At 45.0% G+C, this 24,057-nt stretch overlaps 3 protein-coding genes across 3 annotated transcripts in view; 1 reads left to right on the top strand and 2 right to left on the bottom strand.

Annotated features, from left to right (window-relative positions):
* Positions 1-1,108: 1,108 nt before the first annotated feature.
* On the bottom strand, positions 1,109-4,283 carry LOC102453911 (interleukin-8-like). Its single transcript, XM_006125395.5, has 4 exons — positions 4,149-4,283; positions 3,569-3,704; positions 2,655-2,738; positions 1,109-1,999 (listed from the first exon to the last, which is right to left on the bottom strand). Exons 1-4 carry the CDS (start codon positions 4,210-4,212, stop codon positions 1,969-1,971), a joined length of 315 nt encoding a protein of 104 aa, XP_006125457.2. The 5' UTR covers positions 4,213-4,283; the 3' UTR covers positions 1,109-1,968.
* Positions 4,284-15,495: 11,212 nt separating this feature from the next.
* LOC102454894 (interleukin-8-like) lies at positions 15,496-19,207 on the bottom strand. The gene is made up of 4 exons (XM_006125398.4): positions 19,049-19,207; positions 17,522-17,657; positions 16,572-16,655; positions 15,496-15,790 (listed from the first exon to the last, which is right to left on the bottom strand). Exons 1-4 carry the CDS (start codon positions 19,110-19,112, stop codon positions 15,760-15,762), a joined length of 315 nt encoding a protein of 104 aa, XP_006125460.1. The 5' UTR covers positions 19,113-19,207; the 3' UTR covers positions 15,496-15,759.
* A 352-nt stretch (positions 19,208-19,559) lies between these two features.
* The window catches only part of RASSF6 (Ras association domain family member 6), a 172,146-nt gene continuing 167,648 nt past the window's right edge, over positions 19,560-24,057 (top strand). Inside the window, exon 1 of the mRNA XM_089778152.1 lies at positions 19,560-19,711. The gene's annotated coding sequence lies outside the window, so the exon portion shown is untranslated. The remainder of the gene's footprint in view (positions 19,712-24,057) is intronic.

Below are 24,057 nucleotides of genomic sequence, written 5' to 3'. Positions count from 1 at the left end.
ACAGTGGCTTTGGTCACATATATTAGTGTAAATATAAAAGGGCATCAAAAAGTCAAACCCAAAATTCTACTTCAAGCTGACACATAAGCCTATACTCCAACACAGGGTTATGTATACCCCGGGGGACGGGGTGCTATGTAGAGATCCAGGGTGTATCTCAACTCATCTAGAAGTTTGCCTAGTTTTATAACAGGCTACATAAAAAGTACTCATGAACTTAGTGCAAGGTAAAATTCCATATAGAAAATGACTTGCTTATTTTGTCCAGGATGCTATAAATATTGTATGTATATTTCAGGGTAATTTCAAATTGATTTGTTTTAATTAAATGGTAAATTGGGAAAATAAGCATTTCTCATTAATAGTGTGCTGTGGCACTTTTGTATTTTCCTGTCTGATTTTGCAAACAAGTAGGTTTTAAGTGAGGTGAAACTGGAGGCCTGCAAGACAGGCCAGACTCCTGAAAGAGATACAGGAGTCTGGAAAGGTTGGCAGCCACTGCTATAAATAGCAGCCATTCCCACAACGCCAATATTATTTCATCCCTTTCAGAACTGTAGAGGCCAAACCCCATGGAGCACCCAGAGAAGAAGCTTTGGAGCATCAATGGCATTGAGCCAACAGAGTCCCCCATGTGTTTCACACCAGGCCCACTACATTCTGCGGCATTCTGCTTATTGAGTTTACATTTGGCCATCACAATTTGAGAAATGCCAGCTTACTCCTAATTGGGTTACTTTCACATGCTGCAAATCTGCACTTGAGTTCCACCTGACTTCAGAAACCTGGTAGAGATACATCAGTATGGCTACAGTGGGGCAGAACAAAGGTTCATTTAGTCCATTATTCTGACAGTGGCCAGTACCTGGTATCATCGTTACAGTGGCCAGTATCTGGTGCCCCTGAGGGAGTGAACAGAACAGGGAATCCTCAAGTGATCCTCAAGACCATTCTCAGCTTCTGGCAAACAGAGGCTAGAGACACCATCCCTGCCCATCCTGGCTAATAGCCATTGATGGGCCTGTCCTTTATGAATTTATCTAGTTCTTCTTTGGACCCTGATCATTTGATGACCAAGATCATCAACAACAAAGACAGACAAAATAAATCTAGTTTTAAGTACACATTTTAATGTAAAAATGGTGGGATTCCAAAATGAGAAAACTGGAACATAAGCCGTGACATTTTTCCATTCATTGAACAAAAATAAATAAAATAATTAACATAAAATCTTCAAACACACCACAGCAAGAACTTGACATGTTCTGTCTTCATAAGGAATTAGCATCATAGAAACAAATCCAGATGAATCAAAATAACGTCAATAAATAAAGTTTGAGTTCTTTGACTCAAATATTAACTTTTTAAATAGAGAGAGCTATACAATAGTCGATGTGATATAGCACAATAAATAATGCCCACCCAATAACAGCACTTTGGCAGCTTTATTTCTGAAACCACAAAACCCAAGTCAGTAGCTAGCCTCAGGTTAGCCTTGACTCACAGTGCAGTTGTTACAACATGCCTGTGCAGAGGAGGGGTAAGTGTCGACACTGTAGTGGTGTAATAGTAAAAGAGCCTGGCTGAGAATAAATAAAGCTGTGCCGTAAGTGCATTGCACTCCAGAAACTGTGTCCTGCCTAAGTCATTTCCAACGAGTCTTCATTTCATCAGCAAATCACTTTTCCTTATTCAGTGTTCTCAGCTTTAGAAAGTGCCATAGTCTATAGATAACAGCTTTTTTCAAAAAAGTCTGTTAAAACAATGTTCCTCAATATATATATATATATATATAAATAAATAAATAAATTAAATAAATAGGAACTGGATGCTGCTAGCAGCAGTCTGCTGGAAAACATGATCACAGAAGGAGATGGGCTGCTCGAAGACTGGCCAGCATTTTCACAGAGATGTTTCCTTCATGAGGAAACTGAAGAACAGCAGTGGTTTTTTCTTCTTTGGCTTTTCTTAGAACATTGTTTCAACATTGGCTTGAGCTCTGTAGAGAGAAAAAGAAAAGGAATAATTTAGAAACCTGTTCATGGCACAATTATCATATGTTAGAACACATGCGGTCAACAAAAAAAGTCTTAAGCCAAGCTGTTGAAACTCATGTATAACCTGTCTCTGTCGCTTTAAGTAAGCCGCAGTACAAAGAAAATGAGACCCACATTTTCACAAGTACTGGTCCTGGGGTAGGCATCCCTATCTTGCTGCCCAGAACATGAGAGCTCTTGCTCTCCACCACATTGGTGAAAGAAACTTCATTAACTTTGGCATAGTTACTCTTGGTTCACAACAACAGGGAAATCTGGCTGGGGAGTGAGGGCTGATATATCAGAAGCACTGAGCACCTGTGAGTCCCATTGTCTCCAGAAAGACTAGCAGTGGCCCTGTATTGCTAATGGCTACAGATGACTTATCCAAGCTCACTCAGGAAGCTTGGAGCAGAGCAGGGAACAGGAATCACCTCAGTCCTATAACCTAACCACCGGTCCACCCTCAAGGTAGAATATTATTGTTATTTATTAAGTGCATTGAGACAGACAACTTTGGGAAAAGATTGCAATGCCCTGAGGAGTAACCCTTAAGGTGTTTGTGCTAAGAAGCTACCTAATTCTCCTTTTAAACTAAATTGAGAATGAATAACTCACTTGTCCAAAATTGCCTTAATGATCATCTTCACCCATGGAGCATTGGGATCCAAACACACTTCTCTGCCGTCCTTCAGAGTAGTGCTGCAAAGAAATAAAAGGAAGATGGTTAAACGTCTGTCTTCGTGATGGATTCTCTATACTCTTGTCAGAGGATCTTTCAGCCTTTAAAGATGTAGGCATAGCTGGTATGGATCAAATAATTCCACTGACCTCACTATAGAGCTACACCAATTCACTCTTGCCCCACATCATTTGTTTGGTTGAAAGGGTTTCAGGTTTGCAAAAAACAAAAAAAGTGAAAAGCTCCCTCGCTCTCTTTTCTCTCTCTATATATATGTGTATGTATGTGTTTGTCTGCGCTGATATTGCTTTTCATGGAAGAAGCTCATATCTTCATTGCTCCTTCAGAGAAACCTCATAAGTCCACAGTGGGGAATTTTGTCTGAGAAAGGACCTCAGCATGTGGCACTTGATCCATGGGAGTTTCCCACAAAGTGGATGGGAGCAGAATCAAGCCCAGGATACTTGTCCTTGTCAGGAGGACAGCTCACTATTTTATCAGAGCTTGCCCAGACTTGCACAATGACCTAATTCTTCTATCTTATAAGGATTGTTAGTGGAAGTTTTACCCACTAAAATAAAGGACTTTAGGAATTGGATTAATGCAGGTTCTAGTACTTTATACCTATTGTACATTATTCCTCACTGGTATTTGTATTTGCACCCCAGAGCTGCTGGACACTATAAAATGCAAATTGCAATACCTAAAATAATCTCTTGAGAGAGAATTTAAATTATCTTGGGGAGTCTTCCTTAGTGATGTGGGGCTTTGAAAGTTCCTGGAGCAGCACAATGCAAAGCAGCAGTCTCCTCCTATTTGGCAGCAGTTAGAATTTGGCAAAAGTGCTTACATGATTTCGACGTTCTGGCAGTGAGGGCCACTCTGGGTCAGCTTCACGTCCTGAATCCTTCTGGGGGGGATGAACTTGGAGTGCGTGCTGATGCACTGGCAGCGGAGCTCACTGCCCATCCGGGACAGGCTCTTCCCTGGAAAAAAACAAGAGTTGTGTCAGGCTCAGCTGAGTATTTCAGTGTCTAGACCTATGAAGCATTTCACATGGTCTTGCTTCTGGGGGCATTGATTAGACCTGCTTGCTTTCTGGGTTTTTCCCCAAAGGTCTTGGCTAAAAGGTTGCCTTTGTCCTCACTTCTAAGCTACTGAAAACTGGAACCTACAAATCTGCAGGTATCCACATCTCTGGGAAAGAAAGAAAGAAAGAAAGAAAGAAAGAAAGAAAGAAAGAAAGAAAGAAAGAAAGAAAGAAAGAAAGAAAGAAAGAAAGAAAGAAAGAAAGAAAGAAAGAAAGAAAGAAAGAAGATTTTACCAGAACATAAACTTTTTAATATAAGCCTAAAAATATGTCTCCATATGAGTGTGCATGATAGGTGAATAAACCAAGTCATCTCAGCCTTAGGGAGGGTTTTGCTTACCTTCTGCCACTGCTGCGTAAAGCAGGAAAAGAGCCAGGACAGCAACAACGAACTTGCCGTTCATAATGAGAGGTGAGGTTTCCTTCTTGCTGGTTGTACCTCTTCTTGCAAGGAGCAGAGAGTTCTCTTGTCTCAGGTTTCTGATGTTGGAGCTGTGTAACCCGTGCTGCTTTATATACTGTCCGAGGGTGTGCTTTAGATTGTGTCAGAGGAAATTCCCAAATCATGCAAGACACTGTTGTGAAATGAGTCACGTGGCTGTGGGTAAAACCCCTTCCTAAATGGCCATGGAATTGGCTGTCATTCAAATTAAGTCTCTTATCAACTAATAAAAATAAGATTTACAAAGTCACCATGTAGCTAGCTCAGTGTAACAGGTGGGTTTGTATAAATTATTTCTGTTTTGTTACTAATTTGACTATCCCTTTATATTCTTTTGTTTATCATGTGGCATGTTAAGAACACAAAGAACTCCTGAGTTTCCCTTAGCAGTTGTTTGGCTATGGTTTTTTAATAATAGAAATGATAGAATTCTGTTTAAATCCAGTGTTCTGTCATACACACAATGTAAAGGTATCTATCTATCTATCTATCTATCTATCTATCTATCTATCTATCTATCTATCTATCTATCTATCTATCTATCTATCTATCATGCATATACAATTGTTTTTTGTGAAAGCGGAGTTAGCGTCTACTTTTTTACTTTGATTGTAAATCAAAGAACACCTGAAATCCTGGTACCACTGAAATCGATGTCAACAATCATGCCAACTTCAATGGAGCTAGGGTCTCTAAGGCCTGGTCTATACTAGGAGTTTAGATCAAATTTAGCCACAGAAGATCTATTTTCTAAACTATTTGTCCACACTACCAAGCTCATTTTGTCGACCTTAAGGGCTGCTGAAGTTAATTTCGGTGCTTTCCACAAGACGTAACACAATGTTTTACTTTGACTGGTTGAATTTACGGTAGTATAGATGAAGTGTGGCAAAAGTCAAGGTTCCTGGCCTCTGAGAGGCATCCCACAGTGTCCTGGTTGGGCCAGAACTTGTGCCTTTACTGGTCTCCAGGTGAACTGGTAAAACCCCGGGAAAGTTTGAATTTCATTTCCCATCTGGCCAGTCTTCTAATCACACCTTAGAGCAGACAACGTGCCTGAGCAGCACATGTGGCCATGACTTCAAGTCCCAGGAGCTCCAGTTCCCTTGGGCACAAAAGAGCACCAACATGGAGTATGCAGGAGATCTTGGACCTCATCAAAGCATGGGGAGAGGAATCCATTCCCTGTGAGCTCCAAAACAGCAAAAGAAATGCTGATATTTAGGTGAAAATTACAATTTGCCCAGTGGCCAAAAGGTACTCCATGGATGTCCAGCAGTGACAAGTTAAATTAAAGGAGCTGAAGCAGTCCTACCACAAGACAAAGGGTGTAAATGGACAGTCTGGTGCATTGCAGCAAACATGCTGATTCTACAACCAGCTCCATGTGATTGCAGAGGAGGACCTGATCAGCTTCCCAAACCTGACTATGGAGTCCTCACAAAACACTCCACGTAGCAGAATGGAGGACAGCATAGTGGCTGAGGAAGAGGAGGAGGGAGAGGACAATGGCCAGCCAATGATCAGTGAGAGCCAAGAACTTTTCATAATCTAGGAACTGATCCTCTCATCCCAGGATGTCTATCAGTCAAGCATTGAACCTGGGGAGGACACTTCTGGTGAGTACATAATATTTTTCTAACGACAAGTGGGTTAAGGCAATTTTGTGTGATGTGTGGCGTAATCTGTGCCTACACAGCACCGGGGGCCCAGAACAGCTTGTTAACATGTCTGGAGATGGAGTGGTAATCCTCTCTGCATATCTCCATGAAGCTCTCAGATACAAACTCTTTGATCCTTCACACAAGGTTTCTGGGGAGACCTGACGTAGTCCATCCTCGATGGTAAGACACCTTCCTACACTAAGGCAGCAGTGAATGGTCTGGTGTCATTGCAGCACAAAACATTGCAGCATATGGCCCAGGTTTCTTGCCACATTCAGTCAGCATCAGCTCTCTACCTGTGTGATTCAGATAAGGCTGCTATCCTGCATGGCAACTTGGATGAAGGAGTAGGGGAAGTTGTTAGCTGAGGCCTCTGCATCTACCATGGCTTCAGCCTCTAGCACTCCCTCCATCCATCCTGCCCTCCTGCCCACATGACCAGACACTATAACTCCAGCTTCCCCCCGCAACTCCTGTGGGTTGGGAAAGTAGCACTCTCCCAAGAAATGGGATGTGCTGGACACACAGGAGGGAAGCCACATGAGCCGCTGTCCTGCCCTGCTAGCATAAATGGACCCAAGTCCTGCCTGCAGGATCATTATCCGGCAGGCTTCTTACCATGCCTGCCACAAAACCGCCAGAGGTTCCCTTGGCAACTCTGCCGTGTACCTACTGTACAGTGGCGGCTTTATAGCTTAACTTTGGTCTTCTACGGAACACATCTCTATTGGTTTTACAGAGAATATCTTGAAGCAACAGGAGAATATCTTTTTGTGCCTGATGGCTGTAATGGAGTGCATTGCAGAGAGCATGGAGAGGAGCACCCTACACCCCATGCACAACAACTTTTCCTTCTCACCCAGTTCCATAGCTTCTACCCTCAAGGGCCCCAGGACACAGGGCAGGAGGGGGTACTGTAGGGCAGCCTCACTCTCAACCTCCAGGACCTCTGGAGCAAAAGACTGTCCTTCTTGCATTTGTGATCCCCTCCAACCCCCTTTTGGGTCCCACCATGAACTTCTTTTCTCTCTCTGTCTTCCCTACATAAAAATGCATGAACTCTGAACAACAGTCTCTATATTTCTGGTATTGTAAGGATAGGGCGAGAGACTGAAGGAAAACACACTGAATTCAGGGGCACCTCACTGAGAGCACTCTCAAAACTGGCCATTCATAAAGCTTTCTTTCAAAGCCTCCCTAATTTGTGCCTGAAACTGTCCTTGTGCTGTGCTCTTCTTATCGCCCTCGTGTCTCGCTTCTCAAAATCTCTGGTCGAGCACACTGCCTCAGCTCCCCACCCTGCCAGAGAACTTTCCCCCTTGCTCTCACAATGATTTTGGGGCACACAACAGGCTGCACCACAAAGGGAATTCTGCATTTGCCGAGATCCAATGTAATCAGCAGATTCCTGAATCTTCCCTTTAAACACCCCAACCCACATTCAACCACCATTTTGCACCTGCTGAGCCTGTGGTTGAACTGCTCCTTATTGCAGGCCAGGCTGCCATGTAAGGCTTCATGAGCTGCAGGAGCATGGGGAAGGCTAGATCCCAAAAGATCACAACTGGCATTTTTACCTCTCCAATTCTGATTTTCAAGTCGGGGGAAAAGTTCTGGAGTGCATCTTTCTGAAGAAGCAGGCGTTCCTAAAGATGCATGCATCATGCACCTTTCCTCACTATCCCACATTGATGCAGGTGAAACAGTCCATATGATCCACCACCACCTGCAGCACCATCGAGAGTTATCTCTTGCTGGTTATATACTCCTTGGCAAGGTTGTTGGGGGCCAAGATAAGAATGTGCATTGGGTCTATAGCCCCACCGCAGTAAGGGAATCACATCATATCAAAGCCATCCACTATGGTATCCATGTTTCCCAGAGTCACTACCGAAATGGTATTGATGGCCTTGGCTACTTGTATAACAAGAGCCCCCACTGTAGATTTCCCCACTCCAAATTGATTCCCAACTGACTGGTAGCTGTCTGGTGTTGCAAGCTTCCACAGGGCAATTGCCACATGCTTCTCCACAGTCAGAGTAGATCTCATGTGGGTGTCCCTGCACCTCAGGGCCAGGAATAGCCATTTGCAAAGTTCCATGAGAGTGGCCTTGCACAGCCACTGCTGATCATCCCATACCTACAGCACTGTGCGTTCCCATCTGTCTGTGCATGTCTCATGGCACCAGAATTGGCATTCCACTGTGTCCAGAGGATCAACTGGTGGCAATGTTTCCACCAGCACAAGGGCTTGTCTGTACAGTGAGTCTATAGGATCCCCAGGTTCATCCTCGTCCTCTTCGTGCTGGAGTAATGTGTGTACAGATATCCACAGATTTGCTGCACTCTGCACATCAGGAGTGGTTTCTCAACTGGGAATGGCAGAAGTTGAAGCAGGGACTTCTTGGGTTAATGGAGCACAGCTGTACAATTCTCTTTGGCTACACTGCACAGTTATTTTGGAATAAGCTATTCTGGAATAGTTAGTCTGAAATAGCTTATTTCAAAATAAAATATCTACACTGCAGGGAAGACTCAAAATGAGTCTGAGGCTGGCTTCCCTAATGTAGACGTGCTATCTCTATTTAGAGTCCCAGGAGGATAACTTAGAATGGTCCTGGTGAGGGGCTATTTTGAAATAGCAGCAGTGAAGCGTCTACATGTGCCTTATTTCAAAATAGCTATTTCAGAATAGACCTTATTCTTCATAGAATGAGGTTTACAGAAGCCGGAATAAGCCGTCCATTATTTCAAAATTATTTTGAAATAACGGAGTTGCTGTATAGACGCTCGCATAGTTATTTTGGAATAACAGACATCGTTCCAAAATAACTTTGCTGTGTAGACACATGCACAGTGCATTGGTATGTCGTGATGGAAGGATTAGAGTTTTAGGGAAGAGCATCGGGGGGGAAAAAACAAGATAGAAGCCCAGGATCTGGCAAAACATGCATAGTCAAATTTTCTCTTCACAGCAGCAGTGTACTAACACGATGGAAGCTATTCAAATCATGTTTGCAGCAATCACATTTGGCATTTTGAACGTTTTAAAATTCCAAGGCATTCAGGTCCGGGGTTTGAATTTGCCCCACTTTGAAAGTGGGGCCAGCCCCTATGTTTTGATCTATAGCTAAATTTGGGATTAAGGTGTCAGTATGGGCCAGCTCATGTCTGCAGTTACAGTTGTGAAACTTGGTCATTTCACCAGTGTGATGATTAACTAACAATCTTTTTGCACATCTTTTGCAACTGCCTTGGAATTGTTCTGAATAAACATTCCTTTGTATCTCTGATTGTTATTTCTTTGGGGGCAGTTCAAAATTGTCGTAGAACTTCTGAATACTGTTAATTTGGTCACTTGAAGGATGCAGTGCCAGGAACAGTACCAGAGTTCAGGATAAATGGAGATTACCCTTTCTCTTTCTGAGAATATTGAGTTATTTTACGTCTTCACCTCCTTGTTTTACCATTATATCTCTGGTCAGATTTAATTGTAGTCTTAGTCCCTCAAAAAAACAGTATTAGAAAGCATCTGCTACTAATTCAGTATAGTCCTTTAATTCCTATGACTTCAAAAATGCTTGGCAAGATTCTTGGGAAGGCAGACTGCAGTTTTTTAAAGTCCAAAGATAAAATATTTCCAACTACTAATAAAGTGCCTGCCTGAAAACAAACCCGCCACTGAACCACACCAGATTATCCTGATGCCAGAAACACCTCTTCTGCTTACCAGATTCATGGAGTTCACCTGAGCTCATAATGTTTGCCCCTGAGTTCAGAATAACAAATAATACAGTCAAGCAGTGATTCTCAGCCAGGGTGTTAGAGGCTTGCCTTTCATCACCTCCCCTGGTTCCTGTCAGGCAGACAGAAAGCAGAAGTCTTAAGTGCAGATAAAGCGATATTATTGGGGTTTGTTCCAAGTAAGCACATCTGCTGTGCTACACAGTGGCAGTCTTTTTCCGAGCATTGATGCTCAGAGCCTTTATCCTCTATCCCTCTTCCCAGATGTGACTCCAGAGTCCTGCGTGTGTCCCCATTCGTCCCTTCTCCTCCTTCTTAGCAGCCCCAAGTACATCTACCATGTGCGCCCCAGTCCCAAGCCTTACAACTACAGTCCTGTTCCATTTTGGAGAGACATGAGTCTGGGGTCTTCCTGCCTCTTCTTTTGTTCCCCATGGGAGGCCTAAGTAGCGAGTTTATGCTTTGGTTAGGAACAGGCATTTCTCAGGCTTTGGGGGTTTCTTATGGCTGCCTATCCCATCATGCCTTGCCTCTTCCAACCGGTTGTTTGAAGTTGGCTTGAGAGAGGAGTCCTGCCTATGCTGATATATTACACTCTCACCATACCCTGTAACACCCTTTAGTTCTAATCTTTATTTCTTCCTATTCTACAGGCTGAACCTCTCTACTCTGGTACTCTTTGGTCTGGCATCATTTTAGTTTGCTTGATGTCCACTTGTTATGGGTGTAGTCAAGTTTTTGCAATCACATAACATTTGTTTATAGCCACCAGTCCTGCTTCTCTGTGTTCTCTGCTTTTATTTAACTTTATCTTACCTTTAAATGTGTTCTAAGAACCCAGTAAGCAGTAGAAACATTGGTGATACTGCCAGACAATATTGCCCACCTGTGGTTTGGTGCCAGACTAGAGACATTCAACCTGTATTAACAAACCCATCTGACCAGTTGATTTAATAATGCTATGTATAAATAAGTAATTGCTCAGTAATAATGGGCTGTGGCACTTTTGTATTTTCCTGTTTCACCCATGAAAACTCATGATATCATCAACATTTTTGGTTAGTCTCTAAGGGGCTGCAGGACCATTCATTGTTTTTTTAAGGTACAGACTAACACAGTTAACCCTCTGAGACCTGTCTGGTTTTTTTTAAGTAAGTAGGTTTTAAGGGAGGTGAAACTGGCAGCCTGCAAGACAAGCCAGACTCCTGAAAGGGGTACAGTAGTCTGGAAAGGTTGGGAGCAGAACAGAGAATCATCAAGTGATCATCCCCTGTCACCCATTCCCAACCTCTGGCAAACACAGGGTAGGGAAACCATCTTTAGGTCCATCAATGGCTATTAGCCAGCATGGCTATTATCCATGAATTCATCTAGCTCTTTTTTGAACCCTGATCATTTGGTGACAAAGATCAAGCCAAGTGCCAACAACGAGGAAAGAGAAAATACATCCAGTTTTAAGCACACACTTTAATGTAAAAATGATGTAATTCCAAAATGCACATGAAAATTGGAAAACGAGCCTTGACATTTTTTCATTCATTGAACAAAATTAAATAAATTAACATAAAACCCTCACACAACAGCAGGAACTTCACATATTTCATTTTCATACGGAATTAGCGTATTAGAATAAAAATCCAGATGAATCAAAATACCATAAATAAATAAAGTTTGAATTCTTTGACTCAAATATTAACTTTTTAAATAGAGAGAGAGTTATAAAAATGATGTGCTACAGCACAATAAATAATGCCCGCCCGAGAACAGCACTTTGGCAGCTTCATTTCAGAAACCACAAAACCCCAGCCAGTAGCCATGACTCCAGAGTGCTTTTGTTACAACATGCCTGTGCACGGGAGAGGTAAGTGTCATCACTGTACTGCTCTAATAGCAAAAGAGCCTGGCTGATAATAAATGAAGCTGCGCTTGCACTGCATTGCACTCCTGAAACTGTGTCCTGCCAAAGTCATTTCCGAGTCTTCATTTCATCAGCAAATCACTTTTTCCTATCCAATCTTCTCAGCTTTACAAAGTACCATATTCTATAGAACAGGAAGAACCTCAGGTCTATTATCTAACGACCAACCGTTCCTTAAGGTAGGATATTGCTGTTATTTGACTGGATTGAGAGACAATTTCTGTGAAAACTTGCTATGCTCTGAGGAGTAACCGTCAAACAGTTTGTGCTAAGAAGTACCTAGTTATTCCTTTAAACTAATTGAGGACAAACAACTCACTCCCCTCTCCCCAGATGGCAGCCTGCGGCAAGTGCAGCCGGTCTGATGGCCGAGTGCTGTGATGTGCCCAGTGTGGGTCGTCCGGGCACTCCAAGCCAGGACTGCTTTGCAAGCGGGGCACCCCTGAGAACTGTCTGTCCGGGGTGGGGGTCGGGACCCTTTAAGCACAGCCCTCGGCTAGCCTGAGACAGCATCTCCACGCTCTAAGTCCTCCTCTGATGCCCTGCCGGCACTGCTTCCGGCCATCCTTAAGCCCGGTTCAGGGTCCACTTAATGTGGACATGCTAGTTCGAATTAGCGTTTTTTAGTCTAGATCCGTTAGTTCGAATTAGCTTAGTTCGAATTAACTAATTCGAACTAAGTTAGTTCGAATTAACGTTGTAGTGTAGACATACCCTGAGAGAGACTCTGGTCTTCCCCGTGCAATCTGTACAGTGCAAGGTAAAAGAATGCAAAGGAGCAGATTTCATAGGAGGACCCCAGATTTCACAGTTTTATGGCTGTGAATTTGGTAGGGCCCTTCCCATAATGTTTTAATAAAGAAACCTCCAGCAACCATCCACTTCTCTGTACGATTGCATGCAAACAGTAGAATGGATTTCTCTCGCCAAGCCTTCTGATGAAGGGGGCAAAACTGCCCAGGGGCCTGGAGCTCTGACCCCTTTAAATTGCTGCCAGAGCCCCATGCAGCATGGTCCAGGTGGCTGTCTGCCCTCAGCCCTACCCATTCTACCCTCAGCTGTGCCTCTTCTGGGAGCATGGTGCTGCCCCCTCCCCGCCTAGATGAGGGGCATGGCATGGATGCCACCCCTCTCCTCCTGCCCCTCTTCCCCCCCCCCCCCGTCTATCACATTCCAATTTTCCTTTAAGATTGTCCCACTGTAGTAGTGGCTGGGTTGGTTGGACTCTGCTAAGAATTTGTTTAATAGCTGAGGCAAACGAATCCCTATTTGGTCCCCAAGGCAGGCAAGCAGACAGTCCCCACCAGTGCTAATGTGGCTTAGAGATTAGACAGTTGCTGCATGCACCAGATATCAGCACGGCAGCACTCACCTGACTACCTCTGTTCTCCAGGGGGAATAATATGAAGCATTAGCAGAGTTTGATATTTCTGCAAGAATGGAAAGCATGTTATTATTCTAAAAATGGTCCTTCCCCAGAGCTAAAGCTTTCTCTCTCCCCCCTCCCACCTCCCACTGTCTCTCCCACGGAGCATCCCCACACACACACGTGACAGCATTGTTTTGTCTCCCATGGGATCTGCTTGAGCTGCAATAGGCGGAGAGCTGGTCTCTGAGGCTGTGTCTAGACTACATGCCTTTGTCGTCAGAGGCATGTAGATTAGACACATAGGCAAAGGCAAATGAAGCCGCGATTTAAATGATCACGGCTTCATTTAAATTTACATGGCTGCCACGCTGAGCCGACAAACAGCTGATCAGCTGTTTGTCTGCTCAGCGCGCTAGTCTGGACACTCCCCTGTCGACATCAAAGCCCTTTGTCGGCAGCCCTGTTATTCCTCGTGGGATGACAGAGGGCTTTGATGTCGACAGGGGAGTGTCCAGACTAGTGCGCTGAGCGGACAAACAGCTGATCAGCTGTTTGTCGGCTCAGCGCGGCAGCCATGTAAATGTAAATGAAGCCGCGATCATTTAAATCGCAGCTTCATTTGCCTTTGCCAAAACAACAAATCTACATGCCTCTGACGACAGAGGCATGTAGTTTAGATGTACCCGGAGAGTATGTCTACACTTACACCCTCTTTCGAGAGAGGGTTGCAAATGAAGACATTCATAATTGCAAATTAAGTTGGGATTTAAATATCCTGCGCTTCATTTGCATATTCGCGTTATGGCGCTGTTTCGAAATAGCTTATTTTGAAATAACGTGTCTACACACAAAATGCATTTTGAAATAGCATTTTGCCATTTTGAAATAGCGCGTCCACACTGAGTGGACTCTGAATCGTATTTAAGGCCGGCCAGAACCAGGTCCAGCAGAGTACTAGGTCAGGACTTACTGTGTGGGGCTGCTGCCTGAGGCTATCTGAGATCTGTGCTTAAAGGGACCCGCCTGGACAGCCATATCTCAGGTTTCCCTGCTTGCTTGTTTACCTTGATGAGGGGCAGCAAAGCATTTTGTCTCTGCGTGCTCTGGTTGCCCTCACTTGGGACACCACAGCACTCTGCAACATGGAGCCAGAGCTGCCCCTGGGCACTCTGGTGCTTCTCTTGGATGTGTTGCTGTGAGCCTGGCTGCACTTTCTGCAGGCTGCCATCCGGGAGGTCCGTCGGGGGGCTGTCAGTATCCAAGAGGCCTTGCGGGAGAGCTTCCACACTGAGAAGCACTAAGAGCCTCCCTGGTCTTCTGCACTGGGGGCTTGTGCCTCATTCCTCCCTCACATGCGTCCACTTATCCCTCCCTAATCCCCCTTCCTGATGTCAAATAAAATACACGTATTTTCATAAACAGAAGCTCTCTTTATTTAGCAAAACTGGGGGGAGGGAATGAAACTCCAGTGAGACTGGGGAAAGGAGGCGGGGGAGGGGAGAAGAGAGGGTGGGAGAAGGGAGGGGAAACCTGGGAGGAGGGACCTGGAAGGGGGAAGCAAGGAGCAGAAGGGGGAGGGGAAGCTCAGGGCTCAGGGTCTCACTGGACCAACTTGATTTTCATGCGAACAGGCTCCTGGGTTCGCATGTGGCCTTTGGTGGCCAGGCTGGCAGCTATCCTGCCATAGACGGCCGCACTCCTCCATTTAGTGCAGAGATCATGGACATTGGGGGCAACCCCCCCAAACCTGAATAAGGTCCATGATCTCCACCCTAGACCAGGAAGACGCCCACGTTCTCCTGGACCTGGCAAGCTCCTGGGAGCTGGCAGATTGCTCCTGGGGAGTGGTGGAGGGCTGATGCCAGTGGCTTGCTAGCTCATGTTTTGGGACCACTGGGTTAGGGGCAGTGACTGCTGGCTCTGGGCTGGCAGGCTTGGAGGTGGAACAGGCACTGTGGCCACAGCCTACCCCTTTAAGGGCTCCAGGGAGCGGGGGAGGGAGTGGAGTGTTCTTGGTGGAGGCCAGAGTGGCCACCAGGGCTCCCTCGGAATACTGGAGGCACCCTATTTTGAAATAAGTGTCTACACAGCACTTATTTCAAAATAGGTATTTCGAATTTAGCGTTATTCCTTGTAGAATGAGGTTTACCAAATTCAAAATAAGCACCCGCTTATTTATTTCAAAATAGCAGTTTGGCTGCGTAGATGCTAGGAAAGTTATTTGGAAATAAGGGCTGTTATTTCGAAATAACTTTGCTGTGTAGACATACCCATATTCTGTTAAGACGTGGTTACTTCAAGAGAAAACCTTTCTCTCAAAATAACTGGTAAACCTCGTTGTATGAGGAATAAGCAGGACTCGCCAAACAACAGCAAGCCTCGCTCGCAAGCCACGCACTTCCACGCGCTGTGCATGCGCTAACTGCTCTGCTTGGCCACGCCAGGCTAAAATCTACTAAACATGGGCGTGTAGATTACATTAATTGTTGAGCCCTGGGAATAAGGGTTATTTCGAGAGAAGGGTTTTTTTTCAAAATAACCGTGTCTTAACAGCGTCTGTTATTTCATTTCCAACAAGTCTTCATTTCATCAGCAAATCACTTTTCCCTATCCAGTTTTCTCAGCTTTCCAAAGTCCCATATTCTAGAAGACATTTTTTAAAAAGTCTCTTAACGATGCTTCTCAGTAAATGAATGAATAGATGGTGCTAGCAGAAGGAGACAGAATGCTTACAGACTAGCCAGCATTTTCAGAGAGATGTTTCCTTCATGAGGAAACTGGAGAACAGCAGTGGTTTTTCTTCTTTGGCTTTTCTTACAGCATTGTTTCACCATTGGCTTGAGCTCTGTAAAGAAAGGAAGAAAAGGAATAGTTTAGAAACTTGGTGACAGGACAATTATCATTAGTTAGAACCAAATGGGCTCAACAGAAGGCATCTGAATAGCTTAGCTCAAGACCCGTGAATTACCAGCTTCTTTGTACTGCATGTTTCTCAGTGGGGCAGAAGGTGAGACCCATATTTTCACAAGTACTGATGCTGGGGTTAGCACCCTATCTCGCTGCCCAGAACATGAGAAATCTTGCTCTCCACCACAATGGTGAAACATCATTAAATTTGACATAGTTACTCTTGATTTACACCAACAGGGAAATCAGGCTGGAGAGTGGGGGCTGATATTCAGAAGTACTGAGCACCTATGAGTCCCATTGTCTCCAGAAAGACAAGCAGCTGCCCTGCGTTGCTAATGGCCACATAAGAACGGCCATACTGGGTGAGACCAAAGGTCCATCTAGCCCAGTATACTGTCTGCTGACAGTGGCCAATACCAGATGCCCCAGAGGGAGGGATCTCAATAGGTAATCCTCATGTGATCTCTCCCCTTCCAGCCACATATGACTTAAACAAGCTCACCAAGGAAGCTTGAGGCAAAGCAGAGACCAGGAAGAACCTCAGGTCTATAATCTAACCACCAGCCCTCCCTTAAGGTAGGATATTGCTATTATTTGACTAGATTGAGAGACAAGTTCTGTGACAACTTGCTATTCCCTGAGGAGTAACCCTCAAACAGTTTGTGCTAAGAAGTACCTAGTTATTCCTTTAAAGTAATTGAGGACAAACAACTCACTTGTCCAAAATTGCCTTAACGATCAGCTTCACCCATGGAGCGGTGGGTTCCAAACACACTTCTCTGCCGTCCTTCAGAGTAGCACTGCAAAGAAGGGAAACAAAGATGGTTAAGCATCTACCTATTTGGTGGACTCTCAGTACTCGCATCAGGGGATCTTTAAATCTTTTAAGACCAAGGCATGGCTGGTACGGATTGACATGGTTTCCACTGATCTCACTAGAGAGTTACACCAATTAATACAGCGGAGGGTCTAGCCCCACGTCATTTGTTTGGCTGAAAGCATTCCAGGCTTGCCAAGAAAATAAAAAGCACAGCCCTGCTTATATTTTCTAATGCAGTCAAATTATTTATATACGGTGTGTTTATCTGCACTTATGTTGCTTTTTCTGGAAAAGCTGATATCTGCATTGTTCCTTCAGGGAAACTTCCTAAGGACACAGTGGAGGATGTTGGGTGAGCAAAGACTGAAACGTGGCGCTTGATCCTGTACCATTCCAGTCTATGGGAGTTTCCCAAAGAGAGAATGGGAGAAGCATCAAGTCCAGGATACTTGTCCTTTACAGTAGAGCTGCTCACTATTTCATCAGCACTTGTCCAGACTTGTGCAATGGCCTCATTTTTCTGTTATACACAAGGATTAATAAGGATTTTTAGTGGGAGTTTTACTTGCAGAAGGACTTCAGGAATTGGTTTAATGCAGGTTCTAGTACTTTATAGCCTAATGTACATTACCCCTCCCTGGGATTTGTGTTTCCACCCCAGTGGTACTGGACACTATGAAAAGCAAATTGCAGTACCCAACATAATCTCTTAAGAATTTAAAAGGAAACATTCCTGGGGGAGTCTCCCTGAGTCACATGGGGCTTTGAAAGCTCCTGGAGCAGCACAATGCAAAGCAGCAGCCTCCTCCTATTTGGCAGCAGTTAGAATTTGGCAAAAGTGCTTACATGATTTCCATGTTCTGGCAGTGAGGGCCACTCTGGGTCAGCGTCACGTCCTGAATCCTTCTGGGGGGGATGAACTTGGAGTCTGTGCTGATACACTGGCAGGATTGATCACTGGCCGTCTGGGACAGGCTCATCCCTGGTAAAGAACAAGAGTCGTGTCAGTATCTCAGTATCTAGATCTGTGAAGCAGCACTCATGGTCTTGCTTCTGGGGGGCATTGATTAGACCTGCTTGCCTTCTGTGTTTTCACCAAAGGTCCTGGCTAAAAGGTTGCCTTTATCCTCACTTCTATGCTACCTGAATCTACACCTCTAAGGGTATGTCTACACTACCCCGCTAGTTCGAACTAGCGGGGTAATGTAGGCATTCCGCACTTGCAAATGAAGCCCGGGATTTGAATTTCCCGGGCTTCATTTGCATAAGCGGGGAGCCACCATTTTTAAAACCCTGCTGGTTCGGACCCCGTGCAGCGCGGCTACACGGGGCACGAACTAGGTAGTTTGAACTAGGCTTCCTAGTTCGAACTACCATTACTCCTCGTGAAATGAGGAGTAACGGTAGTTAGAACTAGGAAGCCTAGTTCGAACTACCTAGTTCGTGCCCCGTGTAGCCGCACTGCACGGGGTCCGAACCAGCGGGGTTTTAAAAATGGCGGAGCCCCGCTTATGCAAATGAAGCCTGGGAAATTCAAATCCCGGGCTTCATTTGCAAGTGCGGTATGCCTACATTACCCCGCTAGTTCGAACTAGCGGGGTAGTATAGACATACCCTAAGCTACTGCAGGTATCTATATATGTGGCTGCGGATATCCATGGGTCATTTCTGCGGATACCGATTTTATATCCTCTACCTAAATCCTCTACCTAAATCCTCTCTTTCTCCAAAGTACTAGAGAGAGGCTCATGCTACAATCTAGTGTTTGGATTTTTGGCAAAGACTATTTGAAGTATCCAAGGTGGTGCGTGTTGGGTTTTTTGTTTTTTAATTAAAACCTGTTCTTATGTAGCCAGATTCTGATCTATTTACAATAAGCCTAGATTGTTATATCCTGTAACTCAGGACAAGATCTGTCCCCTTGCTTTTTTCAATTTGGAGGCAAATCTCTGTTCACATGCTGTGCTCTTATTGCTTATTCTGCACTCCCATTGCAACCTTCATGTGTCACGATGGTGGCAAAGAGGATGGTAACCCCATGCATGGTCAAAGCAAGAGGCGCAGGTGAGCATTTTTAGAAGACGATCCTGTGTGCAATCAAATATCTTTAGAGGGAGGGGAAAGGCATATAGCGAGGCCGATACTACAGAAAATTATGCTGCTGTCACTCTTTTCCAGGAGGTGTCAGCAGCTCTGCTGAGCAGTTACTGATGTGCACTTGTTAAAGGCAGAACTTTTTCCGTCGAGCTCTCTGTCAACTAGCTTAACTGGACATCGCCTTTGTAAAATTAGCCTACTAATCTGTCTCCATATGAGCATGCACCACAGGTGCCTAAGCCAAGGCATTTCAGCCTTAGGACGGGTTTTGCTTACCTTCTGCCACCGCTGCGTAGAGCAGGAAAAGAGCCAAGCCAGCGACAAGGACTTTTCCGTTCATGATGAGAAGGGAGGTTTCCTTCTGTCTTCTGCCTCTGCTTGTGAGGAAGTAGAGCTTGCTTTTTCTCTGGTTTCTGATGTCGGAGCTGGTAACCCAGCCGCTTTTATACACAGCTCTGGGGTGTGACTCTTCTATGAAATGTCTAATAAGCACTAATTTAGTTGTAAGTAACAGAAAGGCAACATTGTCAAGATACAGGAGACGTAAGCAAAAAACCAAAATTTGTTTGGATGACCGACAATAACCCTGCTTTTAGGGAAGGAAAAAATTAAAGATTGCAAAAGCAACAAAGAGCTGATAAACCCAAATAAGAGGTAAACAAAATAAAAAAGGCAAAATGAGACAACAAAAAACTAACGTCAGCATAGTCAGGCAAGGGCATATAAGGTTGAACTAAACAGGCCAAGAGCGGATGGGCTGTGAATCCGAAAAAGCCAGGTCTGATCAACCAGGGCTCCCTCCCCGGCACTGAATCTTGCTTCTGCTTGTTAGCTCCGAAAGGGGAACACTGATTGTAAGTTGCAACGAAAAATCCAAAAGGAAAGACATAAAGAAAAGAATATCTCCTGAATCTAAACAATGCTTCTATCCGTCTTAATGTAAGTATTATATAGGTATGACTGATAACTCCACAAACTGTTCAAAGGTAACTCTGGAGGGTATAGCTGTAGAAGGGGTTATTATTCTTGTCTTAGTTGTACTGGTTTTCTACTCTTTATTTGTATGTTACACTGTCTTAAAAGTATCAAAGATAGTGAACTGATTCAAATGAAAAAATAATCATAAGTAGAAATTAAGTCCTTCTTTAACTTCAAAAGGAAGTATTCCTCTGTCTGTGGTTTAAAATCCTTTAAAGAACCAAACACTGGTTACCGAAACCTTCCAGATAGTGTCAGAGGAAATTCCCAAAGCAGGCACTCTAGCAAACTGAATCACGTGGCCACGGGTAAAACTCCTTCCTAGATAACTGTGGAGTTGGCTATCCCTCACATCAAGCTCCTTAGCAGAAGGATGTGCAAAGTCACCGTGGAGCTGGCTCAGTGTAACAGGCGGGTTTGTGTCACTTTCTGTATTTGACTCTCCCTTTATATTCTCCTGTACTCTCCTGTTAAGGACACCTTGGACTCCTGGATCTCCCTCCTCATCTCTTTGGCTGTGATACTGTTTTCAGAGTTTTGTCAACAAAAGTCCACTTTTGTCGACAAAACCCTGTAGTCGAGACACACCCTAGATGCGGTAGCACCAGGCTTCCAATCCAGGGTTCTGCCCTGCACTCAGCCCGTGTGTACACAGAAAAGGTCCCTTTTGAAAAGCGGACTTAGCCGCTTCTCTCTCGGATTGTAAACACCTGAGATCCCGGACCGCTGAAATCGGAGTCCAAATTCATCGCCTGCAAGGCTCTGCTCCAAGGGGAGTTTTAGTTTCCTCGGAGCAGCACGTCCCCTCCCCGCCTTGGTCCCCCCGCAGCGGCAGAACGGGCTCTCCAGGGGGCCATGTAGCAGAAAAGGCATCGGGATGAAACATCCCATGTTGTGTGGGAGGATTGAAATACATCCCCCAGGCCTCCGCGCAACTCGCCGCCTGCACCGCATGTCACTGAGAGGGCTGTTCTCACCTGGCCTCTGGGGGTGTCCAGTCCCCCCCCCCCCCCCCGGCTTCAGGCTGCAGTGCCTGCTGTGTTTGGGGATGTGGCCCTGCCCGGAAGGGACCGACTGTAACAAAGCAGTGCCAAATACACACGGGGCCCCCCAGGGGAATGACCCCCCCAATTTCTTGCAGCTGTGCTACTCTGCAGTGGGAGCCCACGAGCAGCACGGGGATCTCCACCGGCCCTCCCAGGGCTTGTGCCCTTCCCGGTAGCACCCCCAATGTTGGGGGACAGGGGCCGGCTTGGAAAGGGGACAACAGCGCACAGCCAGTGGCTCTGCTGAGCCAGTGCCCACACAGTGGCAGGGCTCGGAGCAAGGGGGTGCCCACCTAGTCCCTGTGCAGCAAGGCGGGGACCTCCCATTGCCTGGGGCTGTGCTGATTTCTGCCTGGACAGTCAGGAACCCCACACACCTAGCTCCTCCTTGGTGCAGATGCCCAGAGGGCCCGTGCTGTTACTATCAGGAGTTGGGAAACTTTTGGGGGGTTAGAGGCCACTGCTCCACAAAAAAAATCTGTTGTGGGGCACACCACAAACTAGGGGGTCCGGGCTGGTGTTCATACGATTTCTCCCAGATGCAACAAAGGAGTACATGATACGGTCCCACATGATATTCTTATCAATAAACTAGGTAAATACAACTTAGATGGGGCTACTATAAGGTGGGTGCATAACTGGCTGGATAATCTTACTCAGAGAGTAGTTATTAATGGTTCACAATCCTGCTGGAAAGGCATTACAAGTGAGGTTCAGCAGGGGTCTGTTTTGGGACTGGCTCTGTTCAATATCTTCATCAACGATTTAGATATTGGTATAGAAAGTATGCTTATTAAGTTTGCAGATGATACCAAGCTGGGAGAGGTTGCGACTAATCTGGAGAGTAGGGTCATAATTCAAAATGACCTGGACAAATTGGAGAAATGGTCTGAGGTAAATAGGATGAAGTTTAATAAAGACAAATGCAAAGTGCTCCACTTAGGAAGGAACAATCAGTTTCATACATACAGAATGGGAAGCGATGGTCTGGGAAGGAGTACGGCAGAAAGGGATCTAGGGGTTATGGTGGACCACAAGCTGAATATGAGTCAGCAGTGTGATGCTGTTGCAAAGAAAGCAAACATGATTCTGGGATGCATTAACAGGTGTGTTGTGAGCAAGACATGAGAAGTCATTCTTCTGCTCTACTCTGCGCTGGTTAGGCCTCAGTTGGAGTATTGTGTCCAGTTCTGGGCACTGCATTTCAAGAAAGATGTGGAGAAATTAGAGAGGGTCCAGAGAAGAGCAACGAGAATAATTAAAGGTCTAGGGAACATGACCTATGAAGGAAGACTGAAGGAATTGGGTTTGTTTAGTTTAGAAAAGAGAAGATTGAGGGGGGACATGATAGCAGTTTTCAGATATCTAAAAGGGTGTCATAAGGAAGAGGGAGAAAACTTGTTAATCTTGGCCTCTGAGGACAGAACAAGAAGCAATGGGCTTAAACTGCAGCAAGGAAGGTTTAGGTTGGACATTAGGAAAAAGTTCCTAACTGTAAGGACAGTCAGACACTGGAATAAATTGCCCTGGGAGGTTGTGGAATCCCCATCTCTGGAGATATTTAAGAGTAGGTTAGAGAAATGTCTATCAGGGATGGTCTAGATGGTATTTGGTCCTGCCATGAGGGCAGGGGACTAGACTCGATGACCTCTCGAGGTCTGTTCCAGTCCTAGTATTCTATGATTCTATGATTGGCCAGGGTACATCCCCAGATCAGGCAACCTACTTTTGAATGGCGGCTAGAGGCACCCAAACTACAACCGCCAACAGCGTCTGCCTACACAGATGTTTCCAAACAAGTATTTTTGGTTTCAGATGCAATCCTTTGGCGTTTGCTTTTTTTATTTAACCAAAAGCTAGAGATTTTCCTGCAGGCAGCTGTAGTAAGTTGAGGGTCAGTAACATGGAGTCAGCAGGCCTAAATAGAGGCCTGTAACATGAAAACAGCAACAGGCCTTGCAATCTAGTGAGCAAGACTTTGGTTCAGTAACAGGAGCCAAGAAAAAAGCCCTATTGATAATTGTGTGATTGTGTAAGTTAGGTCAAGCATGGAAGGACACAGGGAGGCACTGGGTACAGACTGTAAGCCAAAGGGGAGTAATGGATCATTGTAATAAGAAATGTCTTGGTACAAAAACTCCCTAAAAACTAATGCACATACCAACCTAGGTTCAGGACCAGGTCGGAATTGACAGCATGAAGGATAGTAAGTAATCCCCCCTTCCATAAGGTGAAGGATGGTAACTAGACAACAGAGGGTGGTAACCTGGTACGTAAAGAAATGATGTAAATTGTTTATACCTGTCTATAAAAGAGTTGCTCTGCCTTGGGCTTCCTGTAGTCAGCCGCTGGTCAGTTTCAGCAGTGGCTGACTTGGGGATGCCTGGGGCAGAGCAGCTGGGATGCTGCCGGGTTGGTCCAGTAGCGCCCCTCCTAGGCGCTACTGGACCAACCCAGCAGCACCCCAGCTGCTCTGCCCCAGGCCTCCTGATTCAGCCGCTGCTGATTTTGGGAGGCCTGAATTGTGACTTTTGAATGCTTGAGGCTGGTAAAGTGTCAGAATCAGACACCTTTTGGTAGAACTTTCAAAGATTATAATTAGCTTCGGCTGTCTCTTTAAATTTTGTCATGTCATCCAGGGTTAGACAAAATTCCTTTCCAACTGCCTAAACTGTTTTTTTAAAAATCAAGTGATTGCCGTTCCTTGAAGGAAAAATAAAGGTCCCTGCCAAAATATTCTACACCCTCCTACGAGCTCACACAGTAGCACATTGATACTAACATGATGGAGGCTATTCAAGCCATGGTTGCAGCAATCACATCTGGTTTTTGAATTTTTTGAAGTTCCAAGGTGTTCAGTTCTGGGTTGAATTTGCCCCACTTTGGGCCAATAGCTAAGTTTGGAAGCAATGTGTCAATATGGGCCAGCTCATGTCTGCAGTTAAAGTTGTGAAACTTGGTCATTTCACCAGTGTGATGCTTAACTAGAGTTCTTTTTGCACATCTGTTGAAAACACCTTGGAACTGCTCTGACTAAAGTTTCTTTGTTCATTCCTTTGTATCTCAGAATGTTATTGCTACTTAGTACTTCTTTTGGGGCAGTCCAAAACTATCATACTACTTCTGAATACATTGAATGTGGTCAGAGTAGGAAGGGCAGGGTCAGAAACAGTAGCATAGGTGAGGGTAAATGGAGTTTACCCTTTCTCTTTGGAGGTATTTTAGGTGTTTATCTCCTTTTTACCACTACATCACTGGTCA

This window comes from Pelodiscus sinensis, chromosome 4 (assembly GCF_052426305.1).
Source record: "Pelodiscus sinensis isolate ZL-2025 chromosome 4, ASM5242630v1, whole genome shotgun sequence".
Taxonomy (NCBI): domain Eukaryota; kingdom Metazoa; phylum Chordata; order Testudines; family Trionychidae; genus Pelodiscus; species Pelodiscus sinensis.
This window is presented reverse-complemented; position numbering and strand designations above follow the sequence as displayed.

Coding starts and splice junctions, on each gene's coding strand:
- LOC102454894 (XM_006125398.4), bottom strand. CDS start 19,112: ATGAACGGAAAAGTCCTTGTCGCTGGCTTGGCTCTTTTCCTGCTCTAC. Junction 16,656..17,521: donor TGCCAGAACATGGAAATCAT/GTAAGCACTTTT, acceptor CCTTCTTTGCAG/TGCTACTCTGAAGGACGGCA. Junction 15,791..16,571: donor GTTAAGGCAATTTTGGACAA/GTGAGTTGTTTG, acceptor CTTTCTTTACAG/AGCTCAAGCCAATGGTGAAA.
- LOC102453911 (XM_006125395.5), bottom strand. CDS start 4,212: ATGAACGGCAAGTTCGTTGTTGCTGTCCTGGCTCTTTTCCTGCTTTAC. Junction 2,739..3,568: donor TGCCAGAACGTCGAAATCAT/GTAAGCACTTTT, acceptor ATTTCTTTGCAG/CACTACTCTGAAGGACGGCA. Junction 2,000..2,654: donor ATTAAGGCAATTTTGGACAA/GTGAGTTATTCA, acceptor TTCTCTCTACAG/AGCTCAAGCCAATGTTGAAA.